Source organism: Fusarium musae, chromosome 3 (genome assembly GCF_019915245.1).
Source record: "Fusarium musae strain F31 chromosome 3, whole genome shotgun sequence".
NCBI classification, from domain to species: Eukaryota; Fungi; Ascomycota; class Sordariomycetes; order Hypocreales; family Nectriaceae; genus Fusarium; species Fusarium musae.
Window position 1 is genome coordinate 892480 of NC_058389.1, and position 22163 is coordinate 914642.

The 22163-nt window shown below is 48.0% G+C and overlaps 9 protein-coding genes across 9 annotated transcripts; 4 read left to right on the forward strand and 5 right to left on the reverse strand.

Moving 5' to 3' along the window:
- Positions 1-273: 273 nt before the first annotated feature.
- On the forward strand, positions 274-1964 carry J7337_003755 (uncharacterized protein; the record flags this gene model as incomplete). The annotated part of the gene is made up of 3 exons (XM_044821465.1): positions 274-276; positions 325-432; positions 483-1964. 3 exons carry the CDS (start codon positions 274-276, stop codon positions 1962-1964), a joined length of 1593 nt encoding a protein of 530 aa, XP_044682798.1.
- A 2627-nt stretch (positions 1965-4591) lies between these two features.
- J7337_003756 (uncharacterized protein) lies at positions 4592-5801 on the reverse strand (the record flags this gene model as incomplete). The annotated part of the gene is made up of 3 exons (XM_044821466.1): positions 4592-4639; positions 4982-5528; positions 5578-5801. The coding sequence occupies 3 exons, from the start codon at positions 5799-5801 to the stop codon at positions 4592-4594; spliced, it is 819 nt and encodes a 272-aa protein (XP_044682799.1).
- Positions 5802-6273: 472 nt separating this feature from the next.
- J7337_003757 (uncharacterized protein) lies at positions 6274-7335 on the reverse strand (the record flags this gene model as incomplete). The annotated part of the gene is made up of 1 exon (XM_044821467.1): positions 6274-7335. The coding sequence occupies one exon, from the start codon at positions 7333-7335 to the stop codon at positions 6274-6276; it is 1062 nt and encodes a 353-aa protein (XP_044682800.1).
- A 608-nt stretch (positions 7336-7943) lies between these two features.
- On the reverse strand, positions 7944-9464 carry J7337_003758 (uncharacterized protein; the record flags this gene model as incomplete). Its single annotated transcript, XM_044821468.1, has 3 exons — positions 7944-8853; positions 8908-9053; positions 9111-9464. The coding sequence occupies 3 exons, from the start codon at positions 9462-9464 to the stop codon at positions 7944-7946; spliced, it is 1410 nt and encodes a 469-aa protein (XP_044682801.1).
- A 783-nt stretch (positions 9465-10247) lies between these two features.
- On the forward strand, positions 10248-11419 carry J7337_003759 (uncharacterized protein; the record flags this gene model as incomplete). Its single annotated transcript, XM_044821469.1, has 2 exons — positions 10248-10915; positions 10966-11419. The coding sequence occupies 2 exons, from the start codon at positions 10248-10250 to the stop codon at positions 11417-11419; spliced, it is 1122 nt and encodes a 373-aa protein (XP_044682802.1).
- A 1123-nt stretch (positions 11420-12542) lies between these two features.
- On the reverse strand, positions 12543-13814 carry J7337_003760 (uncharacterized protein; the record flags this gene model as incomplete). Its single annotated transcript, XM_044821470.1, has 1 exon — positions 12543-13814. One exon carries the CDS (start codon positions 13812-13814, stop codon positions 12543-12545), a length of 1272 nt encoding a protein of 423 aa, XP_044682803.1.
- Positions 13815-17071: 3257 nt separating this feature from the next.
- J7337_003761 (uncharacterized protein) lies at positions 17072-17694 on the forward strand (the record flags this gene model as incomplete). The annotated part of the gene is given in 2 exon segments (XM_044821471.1): positions 17072-17668; positions 17686-17694. The coding sequence occupies 2 exon segments, from the start codon at positions 17072-17074 to the stop codon at positions 17692-17694; spliced, it is 606 nt and encodes a 201-aa protein (XP_044682804.1).
- A 1614-nt stretch (positions 17695-19308) lies between these two features.
- On the reverse strand, positions 19309-20244 carry J7337_003762 (uncharacterized protein; the record flags this gene model as incomplete). Its single annotated transcript, XM_044821472.1, has 1 exon — positions 19309-20244. The coding sequence occupies one exon, from the start codon at positions 20242-20244 to the stop codon at positions 19309-19311; it is 936 nt and encodes a 311-aa protein (XP_044682805.1).
- A 395-nt stretch (positions 20245-20639) lies between these two features.
- Positions 20640-21848, forward strand: J7337_003763 (uncharacterized protein; the record flags this gene model as incomplete). Its single annotated transcript, XM_044821473.1, has 3 exons — positions 20640-20901; positions 20949-21439; positions 21492-21848. 3 exons carry the CDS (start codon positions 20640-20642, stop codon positions 21846-21848), a joined length of 1110 nt encoding a protein of 369 aa, XP_044682806.1.
- Between the last annotated feature and the right edge of the window lie 315 nt (positions 21849-22163).

Below are 22163 nucleotides of genomic sequence, written 5' to 3' on the forward strand. Positions count from 1 at the left end.
GTAGTCGGGATGGCATCCCGACTTCTCTTGGCCTGCTCTGTGCCTCTTGACTTATAAAGCGATTGACTTTGAGATAGGATACAGATTCTTACCGCACATTACTGCAATATCTCTTGCTCACTGCGATTTTAGTAGACGATCATGTTCAGATCTCATGGCTTTCAGCATCGGCCTCTGGCTCGACTTGGTGCTTTTCACCAGCACAAGCCCAAAGCTCTTTTATCCAGTCGACAGTTGAGTCTATGGAACCCACCAAAATTCGATAATGAGAAAATGGTAAGTCGTTTTAGACATTAAGTGCTTCATACTTACATGACACCCTAGTTCGACTACGCCAAGGGCTCTCCAGAACGAGCCCAACTCACAGAAAGCATTAAGAAGCTCAAAAGCTCGTTCCCTGTCAAGATCCCCATTCAAATCAGTGGCGCCGAGGTGAGATACTTGTTCTTTTAGAGATATTAATATACTTATATCGGCCTCAGATCACCAGCAAGCAAATTCTCAAACAACAAAACCCATCAAACCACAAAGAAGTCGTAGCAGAATACGCAACCGCCACGCCTGAGCATGTCAACGCAGCTATCGACGCCGCTCTTAAGGCTAAGCCGGCTTGGGAAGCTCTGCCCTTTGAAGACCGCGCAGCCATTTTCCTTCGTGCAGCTGAGTTGGTAACTGGTAAATATCGCTCTGATATCGTCGCTGCAACTATGCTCGGCATGGGCAAGAATATCTGGCAGGCTGAGATCGATGCCCCAGCTGAGACGGCAGACTTCTTCCGTCATTATATCGATGAGGCGTGGAAGCTATATGCTCAGCAACCGAAGGTTCAGACGCCGGGTGTATGGAATAAGATGGAGTATAGACCATTGGAGGGCTTTGTATATGCGGTGTCCCCTTTCAACTTTACTGCTCTTGGTGCCACTCTTGTCGGGCCAGCAGCCTTACTCGGGAATGTTGTTGTTTGGAAGCCTTCTGACTCAGCCATCCATGCTAGTTGGCTTCTGTACCAGATCCTTCTTGAAGCTGGTCTACCCAAAGACGTCATTCAATTCTTACCAGGTGAACCCAATGAGGTCACTGATGCAGTCCTGAAGAGACCTGAGTTCGGCGCTCTAACCTTCATCGGCTCTACGAAGGTCTTCAAGGGATTACAGAAGAAGATCGGCAACGGTATCGGAGATGAGATCTACAACTCGTATCCCCGCGTTGTCGGAGAGACTGGCGGCAAGAACTGGGGAATTGTTCACCCAACCGCAGATGTCAAGAGTGCTGCTCTCAACACAGTTCGCGCAGCCTTCGAATACCAGGGACAGAAGTGCTCAGCCAACTCTCGAGTCTACGTCGCTGAGTCAGTATGGCCTGAGTTCAAGAAACACCTTCAAGAGCAAGTGTCTGCTCTGAAGGTTGGAGACGTCGAGAACTACGAGAACTTTATCAATCCGGTTATTCATGAAGCTTCTTTTGATAAGCTTAACAAGATTATCGAAGATGCCAAGAATGACAAGGATCTGGAACTTGTCGTTGGTGGCAAGACTTCCAAGGACAAGGGATACTACGTCTACCCAACAGTCTATCAGACTACCAACCCTCGTCATGAAATTATGACACAAGAGCTTTTCGGTCCTATCCTTGGCATTTACGTCTTTCCAGATAATGAGTGGGAGGAGACCCTAAAGCTCCTTGACACAACGTCGAGATACGCCTTGACAGGCAGTATCTTTGCGAAAGACCCCTACGTGTTACGCCATGCTCAGAACGCCCTGAAGCACGCTGCTGGCATGCTGTATCTGAACACAAAGTGCACTGGTGCAGTGGTGGCTCAGCAGCCGTTTGGTGGTTCTCGTGACTCGGGTACTAATGATAAGACTGGAACTATGGCCCATTTGCAGAGGTTCGTAAGCACAAGGACGATCAAGGAGGAGTTTGTGCCGCTGGAGAAAGTGTTATACCCCTCCAATGAATAATTCTTTGTTAGCCATCATAGAGGACTGTTGAAGTCCTAGCTTAATACAAAAGTTTCCAGGTTCACTCCTCGGCTCTTGAGAGCTTCTGGTTCTAATCTTGGATCAGAATCTACGACTCTGCCATTATCCATGTTCCGGAAGAAGTCATACACCTCTGGGTCATCGCCTGTAAGATCTCGCCCTACCTCCTCCACTGAAACACGCTGCCATCCTGCAAGAGGCTCCAGCCTAGGGTCTTCTGCTGTCAGCTCTCCCGTTTCGGTGTTATGATACCGGGTGTAAGACCGTTGTTCGGTAACGGGATCATAGAATAGCTGGGCTTACCACTGGGACGGAAGAGGACCTAGCAAGCCTTGTGTAGCTTCTAGATCCCATACATAGCAGTCACTCAAAAAATTCCAGGTGTTATCCTCAAAAGGACGGAGGAGTACTGGAAAGTCACATCCTAGAACGACGCAAATCACATCCCCTGATTCTATCAGCATATATCCAAGATATCATAGTTTCTCAAATACCTGGCTTCGCGAAAGTACAGGCTAAGCCAATACTACCCCTCTCAGTTGTGACCATTGCTCTACCTTTAGAACATGTCCAAATGACATATTCCATCATGTCTCCACGAGTCAGCTTCGATACCGGTGTCGAGGCTGTCGAGAGAAATTGAGTTTTGAACCTTTCTTTGACATGCTCAAGGGTAAATCCCTTGGCAGGACGACGTTCAATTCTTCCATCTTGGATAAAGGTGGCCGCAAAAGCATCCAAATAGGTGCCCCCACCAGGATACGGGTCTGTGAGAGAACATTCAGGCTCCCAAGATCTGATAGAACGAATTGCTGTTTCACCATCGTCCCAATGATCAAAGGTCTTTTCAGAAACAGACTCACAGTGTCGAATCGTATGCCAACTACCTTTAGCAGATTGGGCGCTTGGTACTCATAGTGTATAACAGAACATCCAGAGGCATAGTGGTGTGATACTCTCTGGCCGTATGGATCTGCTTCAGAAAGATCGGGAATCCAAGAAGGGCAGGTTTCCTCATCGGGATTTCGCGGACGACCACGCAGCTCCCAGCGGTTAAGAGCCTTGGTACTAGCCAGAAAGCAGGACTTGTATAGCTCGTCGATAGGCTGTTCATAATCCGGCTTGATCTCACTCGCAAACCTCGGTGGAAGAATAGCCAGTAATCCATATATCTTGTCGTGAGAGTCTGAACAAAGCCGGGCTTGATATGCGTTCAGAGTGTGTTCGAGTGTTCTTGATGCATCTTCGGACTCGCCCATGAAGACAAATCTGCCTTCGACGGTTTCAACGACTTCCCATCCTGGTGGGAGCGTTCTTTTTTAGATGTTTCCAGGATAGGCGCTGTGGCCTAGGTCGCTCCGGTTTCCTCAGAAGTTCATGTGAGATTCGTAGTCGAATTCCTTCGTCAGGATTGCCAGGTAGTAGCTGAATTAGCCTGATGTGGAGTTCAGACTCGAGTGCTCGGTATTTGTAAGGCTGGTCTTGATGATCCTCGGATTCCAGTTCAGTCACTTTTATCTTCGAGTTGCCATACATATGATACAGTGCCTGTTTGTTCAGGCTGAAAAAATAAAGGAAATAATGCTGTGGAGGTGAGAAAATAAGCCCAAGCCCAGCTGCGGCTGAAAGATGAGCGGTTACATCACCAATCAGAGACACGGCTGCCTCTAGGCAGTCTCCGCTGAACCATCGAATTCTATACACTTTTTACACATGATTTTCAACCTCTCCCAATATCCCCTCCAATATTCTTTGGGCCCACTCAAGGTCCGGAGCTTCACCTGACCACCGATTTGCTGTCCACCGCGCAATTTCCAACGCCTCTTTCCAGCCTGTAGGAAGTGATATGCGACCACTCTTAGCCGCAGCCAACAAGATCAAAGCTTTGGTCACACAGGAACGTGCAATATACCACGTTCCATGATGCCGGTTATGCCCATACGTTCGGAAGAGGTGCTCTACGCACAACTCTAGACATCTCTGCGCCAGTGGGATAGCTCGACCGTAGTGTGCATCGTCTGGCGATTGGTGAAGTATGTAGAAAAGAAAAGGGCGGTGTATCCATTCTCTACAAGATAGTTCACGGTTTTTCAAGAACTGTGCCAGCTCGTTGTTGGCGTGAACTGCGTTTTTGGGGTCGATTTGAGGAGGAATATGCGAATACCTGGCACATATTAGCGCTAATCCTACGATTAAAAGAAGGACTCACCAAAGATCTATTTGTTCGTTAAACTCCTTGCAATGCTCCATAGCTTCACAAATGTTATCAGTCCAACCTTGCTCTCCGCTCCGAGCCATTACAGACATGGCTCGGTTCATCATCCTTCTATAAGAGATTTCTGCCAAGTAGTAGAACCAGCTCTTCTCTTCTTCTGGCACAACATCATCATCCAATGTGTCACCTCGATCATAGGCCGATGGGGAAGTCAGTTCTGTTGGTGGAGAAGGGAACATGTCTGGATAGTTGCACTGCGCGATACCACTTGGCGGTAACGGTATCTCATACCGCAATTCACTACAGCGAACTTGTTAATCTAGGTCATTGAAAGACGAATGTTGGCTCCACTTACTATTCTGTTTTGACGCAAGACCAATACAGTCTTTGTTCAAGGCGGCGAGTTTCCTGCGTGGTTGCCTGGCTCGACTTCTTCTGACTGCGAGTCCACAGAATGTTTCGCAAATCGACGCATGCTCGATTAAAGTGAAACCATGCTTGCAGTGGGTGAAGGCAGTACATCTCATATATACCACAGAGGAACAAGCACTGTATATATAGGAGTGATGGCTGGAGTAGCCCGAGCCTTTTCTTTGCTGCCAGGTAGTATGAGGCAGCGGTATCCGGGTCCACGACCGGGGTTGTCGATGAGCGAGTAGAGGCAGGAGAGCCATCCGCATCTGCCTCCGTATGAAATGGCACCGACAAACATGCTATGGCGCAAGATATTAACTTGAAAAAATCAATATGATCCATCGAAGTGACTTGAGTGAATACTTACTACAAGGCAAGACTCGCCATTCCATCTTGGTCCATTTTCGGCTGCTTCTCTGACCTTCTTCTTATAATCCTTAACATCCAAAATCGGATTCTTCACATGCACGTAAGCAAGGAACCGTTTTGAAAGAGGAACAAAATCCTCCTCCTGGACTCCTCTTCCACCTGAGGCGCCCCGGGTATCGCTGGACCTCGCTTCAACATCTTCGTTTAGCTCCAGGACGAAAGAGTGGGTATCAGGCACGAGGCCTTGAAAGATCGGCCACCTCATAATACTCTCACAATTGTTTGATGCTGAAGGAAAGTCAGGGCGTTCAAGGACCTGCAGTACGTCATATTCAGGGACAAGAGTCGTCAAGTCTCTCGATGCGTGGATTGGAGCAACACGCAATGGCTGAGTGATACTAGCATGCCCTGCTGATAAATTAGATGCTCCTTGCGGTGAGTCGTATGACTCTGAATCATTTACAAGTACTGCTAGAGGTCGAGACTCAAGAAGAGACACAACATGGTTGAGTCGATCCAGGATAGTCAAACTAGCAGGATCATAGCTATCCATTCCATCAGTCAGAGTCCAATGACCGTCAGTCTGCTACTAACCTTGAGTAATCACTATCAGGGCCAGAGCCAGGATAGACGCACTGAGCACCGCTCCTGGAGCAGAACCCACAGACTGGCCGGACATTGTCACATTTGGTCTTTCTCAATCGGCAAGATTGGCAGGCTGTCACGGCACGCTTGCGGTGATACATGGCTGCTGTGCGTTGTCGCTTATTGCCCTGTCCCTGCTGACCCAAGGAACTGGCACCGCCCTGGCTGAACATTGTGGAGTGAGGAATTGGAAAGGATCTTGAATAAGGTAGAGGAATGTCGGGGAGTAGCGGAGATCTTAAGTTTATGGTGCTTGATTTTAGTGTAGCTTTAGTCTCGCGGAGTAGCGGAGACTAACTCAGAGCGGTGTTAGCTGGTGTTGATTAGTACCCTACATCCCTCTGAGCTATCTTGCAGACCGTCCGGGAGCAAGAAAACGTGGGACCATAACATAGGGTAATATTAAGATCAACTCAGTGAAAGGTATCCTAAACTTATACCGAGTTCCCTAAGTCTCTCTATTATTTCAGATTAAGGTCGTGGGTTTTCATTTCTCTCCTAGCGCACGTTTGCATGTTGGGAGTCCTCCGTTTAGGGCTAATGCGATGGGCATTGTCAACGGTTCATGCTTATCATACTTTGACGAGAAATCTCGTCTCTGCCCGTCCGATGTTATCAACAAATGCATATATCATTCATTTTTATTTAGTCCTGAGGAAACTTGGAGCCGCCCTGCTTTCTGACCTCATCCATAATCTCCATGACCCGAATAGTCTCAGCCCAGGGCATAGTATCGCTCTCAACCTTGCCAGCAGCAATATCAAGTGCCACTGCATCAGCCTCCCAGTAAAATCCCTTACCGGGTCTCTCAAACTCATATTTCTTCCCCTCACTCTCTACGTCCTTGTAAACGGTGAATGATGCAGGAACCGAACCCGCAAAGCCTTCTACAATGATATGGCCCTTGGTGCCTTCGACACGACAGAAAGCCTCTGGAGTTTTGACTTTTGAGTTAGAGGTCAAGATACCCTGTTTTCCATCGGGATATAAGAGGATGATCGAAGTACCGATGTCGATACCATCGACGAGAGTTTGGGCGGCAGTGATCTTTGGTGTAGTTGCCTTTTCACCTACACCGGCATCGAGGGTCACAAGGCCCCAAGTCAGACTGTAGATACCAATATCCAACAGGCTGCCAGCACCAAGAGATAGATCTTTCAATCGTGAGTCAGGACCCTTTGATTCGATGTTCTGGTTCATGGCAAAGTCTGCAAACACTCGAACTACATCTCCAACAGCCTTTTCCTCGTGGATGACCTTCTGGAGAGATTTAACTAGAGGAAAGAAGCGAGTCCACATAGCCTCCATGATGAATACGCCTTTCTTCTTAGCTGCATCCAGAACCTCTCTTGCCTCCCTAGCATTGAGAGTGAATGCCTTTTCACACAAGATATGCTTTCCGTGTGAAATCGCATCGAGGCAGTTCTTCTTGTGAAAGCCATGAGGAGTTCCGATGTAGATGATATCAACATTGGGGTCTTGATAAGCTTGCTCATAGCTTCCGTAGATGGATGGAAGTTGGGTCTGTCCTGGCATGTGTGTCTCAACAAACTTTGTCCCCTTTTGGACTGAAGATGATCCAATGGCTTGAATGTGATGTGTTGCTTGGGCATTTTCTCTCTCGATGAGGAGGTCCTGAATGAACCATGATGAGATCAGGCCTGTGCCGATGATGCCCCATCGTAGAGTTGGTTTTGATTGAGACATAGTGATAGAGACTCTGGACGAGAAGTAAAAATATGTCTAGAACAAAGACTATTAGAAGCCAGAAGGACGAAAGTTGCAGGATAATAAACGAAAGCATCGAGATTCACATCATGCATCAACTTCGGCTAAATACAGTCGTCTGAGATGGAGTAACTGGAGCAACTTCTCCACTGTTTAGCATAACTCCGCTACTCCCCGACTACGACTACGACCTCGCCCCCTCCTCCTCCGGCATAACAACGGGAAATCCCCTGGTCCTGGTCCTGGTCCTTGTCCTGGTCCGGTCGATAAGCTTAATCCGGATAAGCCAAGAACCAACCACGGATATTCGATGACTCTTTAAATGATGATATTTCCGAGGACTTGACACGACCTCTTGTGCGCTATCAGGGCCTGAAGATATCATGGCGCCAGATGGATCGGCTGGAAACACTTAAGCAATAGTTGATGACGCTAACCTGAAGTGAAAAATCGTACACCTATGAGTACCTGGGCTAAAGGACTAACATAAACTTGCAAATCATGTTCCTGAACCATTATCCCAACATCTCCAATCTCCAATAAGATCAACAGTCGTACCTTGAAACCAAAATACCTTGTAACGAAGCCTAGTTGGCGATCTCAACCTGCTTCGCATTGCCGCCCTTCTGCCCAGTGTTCTCCTCTCCAATAGCTGATTCAACCCTAGCCAACTTATCCTGGTCATCAAGCTTCCCCTCAAAGACTTCTCGGATCTCCTCAAGCGTATGGCCCTTCGTCTCGGGAAACAAGAACCAAATGATGACGAAAAGAACTGCGAGGATACAACAAAACACAATGTAGTATTTCCAAGTGATAGCCTTCATAGCGATTGGGTTCACCTGGTTGCCGACAATAAGTCCAGTGAAAGTCGAGATGTAGGTGATAGAAAGGCCACGTCCTCGCAGGGTATACGGAAAGATTTCGACGGGGTAGGCTTGGAGAAGGGGCGTCCATGCGATGTCATAGAATAGATAGAAGATGAAGATGAAAGCTACCACCGCACGGCCTGTCGCCTCATCATGGCTGCTGACGAAATGCGCAGTAAGGCCGGTCCAAATGATATAAGAGACAAGCATGCCACCCGTAGAGAGCAGGAACAGAGTCCGGCGGCCGAGTCGATCTACCATCATGGCGCCCAGAAAAGTCGAAGCGAGCCAGTTGAAAATCTGAAGAAGTCCGTTGATGAGGGTCTGGTCCTTGACCTTGGTGATACCGATCGTGTTGAGAACGAGAACAAGGTAATAGCTGACGACTCCGACGCCGTTCCACTGAGCAAACCAACCAACGATGACAGCAATAAGCGTGCGCTTGCGATTCGCTGGGGTGCGGAACAGTTCAGCCCATGAGACGGCAGAAATAGCGTCGGCTTCCTGGGTGAGTGCCAGTTCGATTTCTTGCATCTCAAATTCTACGAGAGGAGACTCCAGATCTCCACCTGCGTGGAATTCGGCAAGGACTTTTCGGGCTTCTTCCTTGCGGCCTTTAGAGACAAGCCATCTAGGTCGGTTGTGTAAGCTTCTGGAAAGTTATAGATTGATGCGACGTTCTTACCTGGGAGATTCTGGCAGGAAATAGAGGCCCAAAAGCTGGATGACTGGCAACGCACCTTGGAGCAGAGACGGAATTCGCCAGCTCCAAGTTGTCGGGTTTTTGAAGGTGCCATAAGTACACCAAGCGGCGAAAATAGAGCCAAAGTACTAAAATGGCGTACAAAGTCAGCATACTGCAGTAAACAAGACAGAATCTAGACTTACGAAAAAGGTGTTATACAAAGCAGTCACTTTGCCTCTCTGAGTTGGGTACGCAAGCTCGGTGATGATGATAGGGCTAGGTTGGCCGATGAAGCTAGTGAAGAAACCTAAGAAGGCTCTCGCAACGATGAAGCTGTGTAGGTTCTGCGAAAGACCCTGTAGAGTCGCGAAGCCAATGCAGGTGATGAGACCAATAAGAATAGGAAGCTTACGTCCCCAGCGATCACAGATATAAGCCACCACGAAGAGAGAGATGACTTTGCCGAGGGGATAAACAGAGTTCATGAGTCCGAGAAGCGCGCCCTCTGGACTGCCGAAGAACTCGCGCCATTGAGGCAGAGTTTGCAGACCGTTCATCATTGATCCTAGGCCATGTCAGAGTTGGAGTAGAACCGTAAAGAGATTAAGGTATACCATCGTAGCCAACGGACGCGGAAGAAAATAGAGGGACCAAAAGGCATAGGTTGAGCTTGACCAGATGCCAAGTCATGTACCATGGTTTGGGATTCTCAGGGAGGGCCTGTATAGAATAATCGTCAGTCTGTGAAACGAAGATCGGGAGGGAGATGGGGCGTCGTACTCGTGAGAGCTCCGATCCAACAGCCAATTCGTCCTCTTTCTTGCATGAAAAGACACCCATTATCTCAAGGCAGAGTAAATGATAAGAGATGAAGATGGTAAGCACGCCAAAGAACCACAATAACTTGACGGTTTGAGGAATGAAGAGGTCCAAAAGAGGGGATGATAAGCTCCTTTTAAAGCACTCAGATGCTCCCTCATCTAGACCCCGGATTTTCGTTCCCCGTAACGGAGGAACCTTAGTGACCCCGTGGGGGAGAAGATAAACTTATAAAGTATGGTTACATTTTAGCATGGTCCGAAGCCAGGGCTCGAGTCATGATCCTTTCGCGTAGTAGCGGAGCTGAATGCTCTTTTGGTGTCGGGGAGTAGCGGTATGTGGGGAACACAGATGGGAGGAGTGATACTCCAATCCACAGGGTACTACGCATTGATGACAGAGGAGATGAAGGATAAATAGCTCTTCTTTAACTCGTCTAGACTTGTATTTGTACCCTTTTGTTACAGTTCAAGAGCCCAGAACATAACATCAATCATTCAATCCCTCTTTCACTTATCACCATGTCAAACACATCAGATCGCATCCTTCGGGTTGGCATCATAGGCTGCGGAGAGATCTCGCAAGTCGCCCATATTCCCAATATCAACTTCCTATCCAAAAAGTTCCAAATAACCTACCTCTGCGATATCTCCAAGCAAGCTCTAGCCCACTGCACCACCAAAGTCCAGGGCGGGAATCCCAAAACAACCACCAACCCTGAAGAACTCTGCTCCTCACCAGATGTCGACGTGGTATTGATCGCCAACGCAGACGCATACCACGTTGAGCACGGTATACTAGCTCTCAATAATGACAAGTACTGTCTTATTGAGAAGCCAGCGGCCACTTGTTTCCGAGACATAGACAGACTTATTGAGGCGGAGAAGGTTTCAAAAGGCAAAGTATTTGTTGGAACAATGCGACGTTACGCTACTGCTTTTATCGATGCTGTGGAAGAAGTTGGGGGTATGGAGAAGATTCAATATGCGAGAGTGAGGGACATCATCGGGCCCAACTCCACCTTCGTCGAGCAGAACGGCACGTTCCCTCAGAAGTTTAATGATTTCACTGAGGAAGATGGTCTGGATAGAAGCCATCGGGAAGCTGATATCTTTGAACAAGCTCTTGTCAAAGAGTTTGGGGTACCCAGCACACCGCAATCGCAAAGATTGCTAAGAGTTCTGGGAGCGTAAGTGATCCTCACCTTATCATGCAACATAGCGCTGAACTGTGATATAGCCTTGGGACCCACGATCTTTCAGCCATGCGCGAGATTCTCGGCATGCCCAAATTCGTTGCCGGCGCTGTCCTAACCCTCCCCGGTATCTTCAGCGTACTATTTCAATACGATGATTTCCCCGTCACATATGAATCAGGTCTTAGTGGCGTTCCTCAGTTTGATGCGCACATCGAAGTCTACTCCGCCAACAAGATCGTGAGAGTCAACTTTGACTCTCCTTACGTCAAGGGGCTGCCAGTCATTATGACGATCCGAGAGAAGATTGGCGAGGGTGGCTTTCAAGAGAGGATCATCAGGAAGACATATGAGGATCCGTATACACTGGAGATGCTGGATCTCTATGATTGTGTTGTTGGAGGGAAAGTGCCCAAGACAAGTGCGGTGGATGCTAGGAAGGATGTTGAGCTGTTTGAGATGATCTTGAAGGCTGGTGCTGATAGGTTTAAATCTTAGACAGAACTTTTAGGCCGCATAATAAGAATACGTTACTATTTTATGTGGTAAGCTCATTAATTGACCTAAATAAAGACGGTTCTTAGCAGGAAAACTATATGCTCCAAGACGCCAAGCTCTGCATTCGTCATAGGGTTATGAACTCAGTCAGATATTTACAGCCAAGACTCAACCCCGCGCAACTGAACATGATCATCACAACATCAACGTTATCGTCGCGCTGAAAGCCATGCAAATGATACCTTTCTTATCTCCCCTACTAGACTTCATTACCTTGGAATGCGAAATACCTGGCTCCAGAAACGATGACCCTCGAACCAGACGACCTTTGAGGGCCTTCGACAAATTTACACCGCCGACCTTTCTCTGGTTGCACCTAGAATCTGCCCTGTGGCTTACATATGCACAACGTCTTTGGGAAAGTAATAGCCAATGTCTTCGAAGTGTTCTGGTACTTCTCACTCTGGTCTTATTTGTCTTGCCATGGTTCCTTCGCGGGTGGATAACCAGCGTCGATCGGCTCAGATCAGCCACGAGAGGAGCTTTGTTACACCAAACATTGCTTTTATCTGCGGCCGTTTCTTTGTTTATATGGGAAGTCATTCACGAAATTCGCTGCCGGGGAGTGACACGCTGTCTTTGCTGTGCTGCTCTCCTGGTTTTGGCCGCAGCAACGGGAGTTGTCAGAATGTCACGATGGTACAACTTTGTCAGCAACGGGCCAGAGAAGAGGCTGTCCGCAATTACAGATGCACAGTCTGCACTGAAATGATGATGGCTAAGCAGTTTGGAAATTGAGCAGACAACCTCTACGGTCACCCAGGCGAGGCCTTCGCGAGGCATCTCCGAAACTTTGTCTTGTAAATGGTTCGCGGGATCAATCAGCAGACTCAAACTTTCTAAAGGAGTGTATTAGTTAGATTTTTATCGTGTTCGACAAAATCAATGCTCTAAATAAGTAAATACCAAGAATAGGAGCTCAATCAATGCCATAATAACTCATAAAGGACTGTTCCAAACAAAATCGACAAACACCATATCTATCTATGCACGCTAGTAATGTTCTATGCAACGCTATGCCAATGTAAAACCATTACTGGAAAATGTGGAAAATGAATGCCTCTTACTTGGGGCAGACGGGCTTCTTCTGAGAGCAAGCGTCCTTCTTGCAGCATCCCTTGAAGCCGTTGGCGCAGACCTGGAAGAAACCGGTGCCAGGGCGGCAAGTACCATCAGAGCGAGCCTTGACCTTGAATGTCTGGGCGGGCTCGTAGGTGCCGGTCTTGTAGTCGGGGCACCAGGTGTTACCGCAGGCATCGCCCTTGCAGCAGCCACGGAAGCCGTTGGAGCAGGATTGGAAGAAGCCGGTTCCGGGAGGGCAGACGGTAGGATCATCGGAGCGCTTGGCGACGGCGTCGGGGCAGATGGGAGCGGAGCCGGAGCAGGCGTCAGACTTGCAGCATCCTCGGAAGCCGTTTGAGCAGGACTGGAAGAATCCTGTGCCGGGAGCGCAGACAGTGGGATCGTCAGAGCGCTTGGCGATGGTGTCGGGGCAGATGGGCTGAGATTGAGAGCAGGCATCAGACTTGCAGCACCCACGGAAACCGTTAGAGCAAGACTGGAAGAAGCCTGTTCCGGGAGGGCAGACGGTAGGGTCGTCAGATCGCTTGGTGTTATCGGGGCAGACACCAGCGTTGCCAGTGCAAGCATCAGATTTACAGCAGCCGCGGAAGCCATTAGAGCAGACTTGGAAGAAGCCGGTACCAGGAGCACACTGTCCATCGGGGAGAGAAGCAGGAGCAGTCTCAGTGGTGGTCTCAGGCTTGGGCTTGGGGGCCTCGGACTTGTTGTCGGGGCAGACTCCAGCGGTGCCGGTACAGGCGTCAGACTTGCAGCAGCCTCTGAAGCCATTGGAACAAGACTGGAAGAAACCGGTACCGGGAGCGCAGACAGTTGGGTCATCAGCGCGCTTGACCTTGTCATCAGGGCAGACAGCGTCCTTGCCAGCACAGGCGTCGGACTTGCAGCAGCCCTTGAAGCCGTTGGAGCAGACCTGGAAGAAGCCAGTGCCAGGGGCACATTGGCCCTCGGGAAGAGAAGCAGGGGTAGTCTCAGGCTCCCAGTGCTCTCCCTCCTCGGTCTCGGTAGGTTCAGCGCACTCCTCGGTCTCGGTAGCATCAGCAGGCTTGGTGATAAAGGCGGGATCGCAAGTACCCTCGACGAAATCAGTGCACCACTTTATGGCACAAGGATCAACGGAGCAATAACCGCGGAAACCATTATTCGCACAAGTGTAGAACTGGCCAACGCCTGAACACTCGGTCTGAGAGCGGGCGGTAGGTCCAGCAGAGACATAGCCAGCAACGGCAACGAGGGCAAAGATTGTAGAATGCATAGTGTTATGATATTTGTCGAAAGAATTAAAACAGTTTTGCTTGAAAAGGAGATGAAGAAACTGTGACAGACGACTGAGAAGAAGCGAAGGTTTGTAAGGAAATAAGACCTAACAAAGGAAAATAAGGAAATAAGAGAAAAAGGAAAAGTTGTTGTTGATTTGATGTTTTGTGATGTGATGACGAGAAGAAGGAAATTCATTTCGACGAGAATTGGTTGCTTTCTTATACCAGATTTGCATGTCGAGTGAAGCTGTCTGAATGCAGTAAGAGTCTGCATGCTTAGTCTCCGACTCTCAACGGAGGAGGCTGTGACGTCTCACAGCCCTCACAAGAATAAGCCGTCAGATCAGGCTCAGCCCCTCAGCCCCAAGACTCAAGATCACATTAGCCCTATTTTAAGCTTAAGGACTCGGTGCAAATTAGGTAAAGTGAAGTTTTCGCAGCAAACATTAACTGCGCCGTCGGGATGGTCTGGTCTGGTCTTTACAGCTTTGTGTCGCTTTTAGTGGCATTTAGCTTGAGCTGTCGAAGCCATTGCTAACATTCTCATGCTTTGGTGGATGGTCAATATAGTCAATCATTGGAGCAGTAGGTCTAGTAAATTGTAGCTCATGATTTACTTGTTTTCAAGGGAGAGCTGTTCGGGTCTTCGGCATTTAGAATGGAAAGCCTCAGTGGACTAGCATTCAAGCTTATTGTCACTAAACTCGATGATGTTTCCTCGGTTCAGCTCACTACCGGGTCTAATTGTTCTTCGGGGGCCATGGCGCAGCAGCTCAGATGGAGCTCTATTACCTTGCAAGGACAGCTTACGCCGAGCATCCATCGGGCTGTCGGTCATACATGCTCTGATGGTACTTGTGCAACGGAAAATATCAGCTTACTACAGACAGGCAGAGTCTTGGTGTAACGTACTAAGCCTTAGCATGGCAATAAGCGGTCAGTCGAAAGCACTTGCGCTACGTCATGGCTTATCCCTCGAGGATGATTATTGGAGCTGAGAAGATGGTGCATCAGCTGGATTGAAGGATGGTTTACAGCTCAGACTTACCAGCGGCGGATTTTGCCGTACTGTGTTTTCCGCCCCCGGTGTTTTGTAATGTATCGTAATTGAATGTCAGATTCTTCGGTATACCCGATCATCTAGAGTTAGAGTTATACGTAATCGGCCATCCAAAGGTAATATCTCATTGATGCGGGACTTTGGCTCTCCATGATTCTTTGGCTTCATTGTTGACCCGACTCTAACATTGCTGCATAACAGCTCTTCATACTGTGAGAAGTGGTAGCTTCAGAAAGCTGTGCTTTCAGTCAAACTAACAAGACTTGAGCTTGCTATTAGTGGACGCCATTTTGCTAAGACAAGCTATTATCTAAAGGTGACGCACTCGTCGAGCCGTCCAATGGTCGAGAGTTTCTAGAGGCCTCTCTTTGACTAGTAGCTAAAGCCACCAATCCATTAGGTTTTTGGATATAATTCTTTAAGCTTAATATGACTAAAAGGCTACCTTTAGGGTAGAAAGTGCCTCAGAAGCACACAGGACACGGGATCTATTGCTTTGCAATGCTTGCTGGCATTCAATGATTCTATTTATGCCCAAGGATGCCAGAGTTACTGAATGAGAACAGAATTTTCCTATTATATTGAATATCTCTTCTCCCACAGCCAAGGACTACGTTAAATTTATGAGACTAGGCATTCGACATGAGGAGAGGGTTGGATCTTTCGACGCGTGGACACGACTTTGATGGTCTAAAATTGTAGCAGAATAACAACGCATGCTTCAGAGCTATAGGCAGACGAAAACAGCAATTCGGAGCTCCTATCAACTCCCAACTAGACTTGGATTCAGAGGATTTGAATGGCCTTAATCAGACCTTTTACATAACTACGACTTCGCCTAGAAGAGGGGTCTAAAGCAAGCATCATCCTGACACCCTGTCATCTGACGTGATCACAGTTGGAGCTGGCTCCCCGCAAAAGATCCTTGAACTAAAATAGATTCGGATAGTTCTGTTCCTTTATTCGATCAAGAGTATGTATGGTGACCCTGGCAAACGGTTGGAAGAGACCAAGTGGCCATAGTGAAAGGCTTTTGAGTTATGATATGGATTCTCAGAGCAGACAAAGACACAATATGAAGCTTTTATACGGTTTTTGGGGCTCTTGAGGCCTTTACATGTCAGCAGTGACGTGGCATTAAGTAATAGATGCTCTAAAAGTACACATTTGGATGTTTCTGCTCCATTTCCTTGGCTTTGCTTCCACCAGACTCCTCCTGAATATGAATACCATTCCTCTGCATAACATCATCATCAGCATCTTGCAACGTAACTGTTTCTTCTTGGCCATCTCCGACATCATCTGGAAAGTCCACAGTCTCTGACTCGGGTGGTGTGGCATGAATAGATCGTGCCCGTTGGTTTCCTTCCATCAGAGCGTCAGGCTGGGTTGGTGAGTGAGTTTGCTCTGATCTACTTCGGTACCATGCTCTTATTTCATCCACATTTCTGAGTGGAAGACTGTCCCATTCTGTTATACGGTCGTCTTTTCTTTGTGATGAAGGCTTGAGCGAGATATGATTGTTGTTGGGTTCGTCGATAGAGTGTACAAGCCGAAAGAGAGCTTCTTCTGTCTCTGCAAGGCGAGCTTCTAGCCTGGTGATAAACCCAATTGGAAGACCTCTGATTATTTATCAGTATTTATGGTGGTCAGTGCGAATAAGTGTTGTAGTGTTACCTCTTATTTTGTTCTGGGTAATGGCAGTTGGTAGGATCATTGGTGCACTGCAGACAATGCGGCCTGAGCAGCCGTTAGCACGACAATCTCTCCAATAATTATCTGAAACACTTACAATTGCCTATCGCACTAGCGAGTCCTCAATTCAGTAAAAAGCGTTCCCTTTTCCCTAGAATTGCGACTGGGGCATGAGATCTCACCTTGCGTTTCCGCTGTCGACAATGACTACACGCTATCGGGTTCAACTGCCTCTCGATCTCTTGCTCACCCGAAGCCTCATTATTCGCCATGTAAACAATTCACTTACACAAGGATCAATCCCTGTGCAGCATCTGTGAATCGATCAGGGTTCGTTCCCCAGAGTCAAAACGTCGCTCCACAGGGAGAATGACTTGTTCAACCCCGCGTCGGCCTTTTCTTTGTCCGGGCGCGACACTAGCACTTTTGCAACTTCAGCTTACTCCCAGCATCGTCAATTCCAACTCATCCAATCTTCATTGAGGATGTTGTGTGAAGATGTCTTCTCATCACTCGCCGTACGATAATATCGAGACAGCATCTCACTCAACACTAGGTCACTCTGAATCTCAAGGCCAGAAACGGAAACACTCGACTTCGCAACCTGGACGCGAATATGGATTGATGCGCGATACAGGCGAGCACGATGCCGCTCGATTCGTGGGAAGTGGCAGTGGAATCCACTATATTCGTGCTGTTCATCTTCGTCTCGCCAAGAGATCGGCATCAAGAACTACAGAACCTGGATCTTCGACTATAAACACGCTTATTCCCGGTGAAGACGATCAACTTCGTCAAGATGCTTCGATAAGACGAAATCGAGAGCAGTTTCTTTGGAAAGATGATGAAGTCTGTGGAAATGACACAAGTGATACCTTTGAAGACTTGGTCGAGTGGTCCAAGAGTTATTTCGAGGCGTGGCATCCTGTTCTTCCGTTCCTTCACGGGCCTCATGTCCTGGGTTTGTTTGAAGAGGTTGCTAAGAATGGAACACTATTGCTTGACCCTATCGATATGGTCATATTAAAGTCTGTTCTTTCTATATCGCTGGCGGATAGTCGACAGGCCACTCCTTTCAAAAAGCCGATCCCAAAAGTATATCTCTTCAACAGTGTCGATGATGCGTTGGCGAGCTCTCAATTTGCTCTGAGCCAGCCTGCTTCAATCCGCTCAACTCAGGCAGCGTTGGCTATCCAATTATTCCTAACTTCGATGCTCTGTCTCAACGCGGCATCGAGATTGGGCGGACTTATTGTGAGGACAGCGTTTCACATGGGCCTTCATCGATGTCCGGCGCGATATCCCTTTTTCACAGACAAGGAGGTTTCAGTTCGACGCAGGGTGTTCTGGTGTATCTACATCCTAGAGAGGCTCCTCTGTCAGTCTCTCGGGCTACCTCTTGATATACGAGATGACGACCTGGATGTCTGCTATCCCGGCGAAGAGCGTCATACAATAACGAACAGAGAAGAAAATTCTGAAAGATTACAGCTTCTTACGTTTGTGGCTAAACATGCTCGAATACGTGGGCTCATTCTTGAGCTTAGGAACAAGTCTATGCTACAACGGCAGGATACTGCAGATCGAGCAGCGTTCGTCCAAGCCGAGCTAGCAAAATGGTTTAATGAAATTCAGGACGCAGTAGAAGAGGACGATCTGGCCGATGCAAGCTCGACTACTCCAGCAATATCTGAACATCATAAGGTTATGCTCTTAGTTCTCAAACATGAGTCGGCAATATGCTTGAACAGACCTGGCCTCGCTTCCGAACATCCTTCTTCATCATACTCATCCGCCTTTCAGGCATGCATATCAGCTGCCAAGTCTATCCTGATAATCCTCAAGAAACATCGAAACCGCCACCAATTATCTGTAGACTCAACTGGTGCAAAGTCTCAAGCACCCTTGCTGTGGCCTTCTTTCACGTGGTCTATATGGATCAGTGCCTTTGTTCTAATTCATGCTGCCTTTGAAAAACAGGTCCATCTGGGAAGTGCATTGAGGTTCGAACTTCTCCTCCCTTCCCTTGTTCGGCGTTTACTGATATCCTCTTAGACACGTTGCTGCAGCGAAGGATATCCTTGGTCATCTGGCTGCAAGAGATACATCGTGGCCTGAATACTGTCTTGGGGCCATTGATGAACTCACCTCCACCGTGCAAGAACTTTCCCAAGAGCGTCCAACAATGATTGAATCTCCGGTAGATGCCATCATCACAACACGCAGCTTCTCACCTAGCGTCGGAAGTCAAGTACGGAGTGGTGAAAATACCACCCCCACAAGACTTCCAAGAACACAACATACTCACTCACAAAGCACTGAGACGAGAGACAGCCCAAACTCTATCCCTCAAAACATCTCTTCGAATAGCCAAGCAGTCCAAGGACTATCATCCACTCAGCCTTTCAGACCCCAACAAAAAAGACCAAGGACAACGTATCATTCTACGGGTATCCTACCCCAAGATATACCTTACTCGCAGCCCCATAATCCTCAAGCTCCATATTCCAATGACCTTCTATCTACGCCAAACACATCACTCAATCCAGAAGTGGCACCTGGGATGAACTTGGATAACATACCACTAGAAGGCCATGAATCAATGATGTGGTATGATCAGCTCTTTGCAAGTTCATTCAGCGCTATCGACAATCCCTTTCTTGTCAATGCGGAGTTTGACGCTTCTGTTGATCCAACTTGGAATTATTTACGATAGTATCGCTAATAATAATACATTATACCTCCTTCACTTGAGTTACCTTCCTGTCCTTATCTAATACCACTTTTATATGCTTCTTCTCACTTGATCCCTCACCCTTGAAAAAGTTCTCGCTCTGGAGACGCTCAAGGAATAGCTCATAAGCCGGCATGTATCCCTTCACAAACTTGATAACCTGCTCATCCGTCATGCCCGGCTTGTGCTGTCTCAACGCCCTCTCCTGACCTAGCCTCCATTCGTAGACCTGCACGAGTTTATCTGTACTCAGATGTAGAAACCCATCAAAGTGCTGTGGTCCAGCGAATGTCTCGCAATATCTTCTCAAGTTCTCATTGATGAGCAGAAGATGGCTTAGATTGTGACTCGCCAGCGTGTTCGTAAGGGCCCATTCTTCAGACTGCTGTGCCTCTGAGGCTTTAGCTTTCTCCCACTTCCTCTTGACTTCCTCGGCAGTCAAGGGTTTGAAGCCAAGTGCCCAGCCCTCAAAGATCAAAACATCAAGGCCTTTATCCAGTTGAACTTCTTCCCATTTCTCAACGGGAACCCTTCCGCCCTGACCACTATGAAGGCTCTTGTCAAAAGCTGGCCATTTGACAACCTTCTTATCACTCTCAACACGTCCAAGTACTTGGTCGAAGAAGTCCTTCGCCAGGACTTCGTCGTGAGTTCCAGGTTGGCCACGAGTTTGGAGAAGACCATTATCTGGGTTCGCTTCTCGAAGGGCCACAAGTTCTGGGTGGTCATGATAGAGATCATCCAGTGATATCATGCGAGTCTTGAGATGGTGTTGATTCGTGAGGGCTTGTGAAAGAGCTGCAGCCCATGTCGATTTGCCACTGCCCTGAAGGCCAGAAAGGCCTAGAACGAATGGCCTTGAAGAGTTCTTCCGATGAGCTTGGATTGCAGGGACAAAGATGTCCAGCACCGTATCAATGGCTTTTGGATCAATCATGGCTAGTTAAGTGTAAGATATTGGGTTTTTCGTAACTAAATTGACAAGGGAAGAGTAAGTGATAAAGTGTAATATCCTTCAAGATATCATGAAAGACAAGGAAAAGAAAAGTCCCTCATCAACTTTGGCACTCTTCTAAGTTATGGGCAATCATTCCCCGCATCATAAGCCACTATTCGCGGAAAAGCGTCAATCGCAACGGACTTGAAGCGCCGCTCACTTCCTTTCCCGGACCGGGCAAGGCGATGCTGTAGCGGACATTTCTAAGTCCGCCCTCCTCCACACAAGACATACTCCCATTCCGACATCTTGGTATATATAAGGATAACATTATCTATCTTATACAAACTCATCAGCATCGCCAATACTCATAAAAAGTCTCTACAAAACTCATCATGTCTCCCTCCGCAGTCACCGCCAAGAAGTCCTACAGCATCGCCTCCATCCCCGCTGATGGAATCGGTCCTGAGGTCATTTCTGCTGGTATCGAGGCTTTGAACGCTCTGGCCGGTACTCTTCAGACTTTTGATCTTGACTTTACTCACTATGATTGGAGTTCGGATACTTATAAAAAGACTGGGAAGTATATTCCTGACGGTGGTCTTGAGCAGTTGAAGAAGCACGATGCGATCCTCTTTGGTGCGGTTGGAGCTCCTGGTAAGTCTACTGAATGTTCTTATGAAACTTGATACTCATTCTACTAGATGTCCCTGATCATATCTCCCTCTGGGGTCTTCGTCTGGCAATCTGCCAGCCCTTCCAACAATACGCCAATGTTCGCCCAACACGCATCATGCGCGGCACACAATCTCCCCTGCGTAACTGCAAAACGGGAGATCTCGATTGGGTCATCATCCGCGAGAACAGCGAGGGTGAATACGCCGGTCAAGGCGGTCGTTCACACCGCGGTCACGCCTGGGAAGTTGCCACAGAAGTCGCCATCTTCACTCGTCACGCTGTCAGTAGACTTATTCGCTTCTCATTCGAGGTTGCGCAGAAGAGGCCCAGAAAGCACCTGACTGTAGTCACCAAGAGCAATGCCCAGAGGAACGGCATGGTCCTTTGGGATGAGGTTGCTGCGGAGGTGGCCAAGGACTTTCCTGATGTTACTGTTGAGAAGATGTTGGTTGATGCCATGACTACGAAGATGGTTCTTAAGCCTGAGAGCATCGATACCATTGTTGCCAGCAACTTGGTAAGTCCCCTTCCTTTCTGTTTTTGGAAGCCATTGAACTAACACACCCTAGCACGCTGATATTCTCTCTGACTTGGCCGCTGCCCTCGCTGGCTCAATCGGCATCGCACCAACAAGTAACCTCGACCCCAGCCGCGAGAACCCATCTATGTTTGAGCCCATCCACGGCTCTGCGTTCGACATCACCGGCAAGGGCGTCGCCAACCCAGTGGCTACCTTCTGGACAGCAGCTGAGATGCTCGCATGGCTGGGTGAAGAAGAGGCTTCGACCAAGCTGATGGAGTGTGTTGAGAATGTCACTGCCTCAGGTGTTCTCACACAAGATCTAGGTGGAAAGGCGACTACCAAGGAGGTCACGGCTGCGGTCGTGGCAGAGATCAAGAAGAGTCTTGGCAAGAGTTCGAAGTGAGTGTTAGTAGCGAGATAAGATGATAGAAAATGACTAGTTCGTGTTTTTTATGTATGTCTTGATTGTTATGAATCTCTTTGTGTTGTAAAGTCCCATAGTTATTGTCTGATGTAAGTCACTGAAGCAAACGCCTTTGTTCTAGGCCTTTGTTCTCTTAAATCCACACACAAAATGTCCAACTTTAGTGTATCGGGCCTACAAGAGCGATGTTCTTCTGTCAGGTCACATCAAACAGCCCCATGTTTCGCTGGCAGGTTAGTTGTCATCGGGGAGTGGCATAAGGTTGGTGGTAGTCATGAGCAACTGTACAATTAA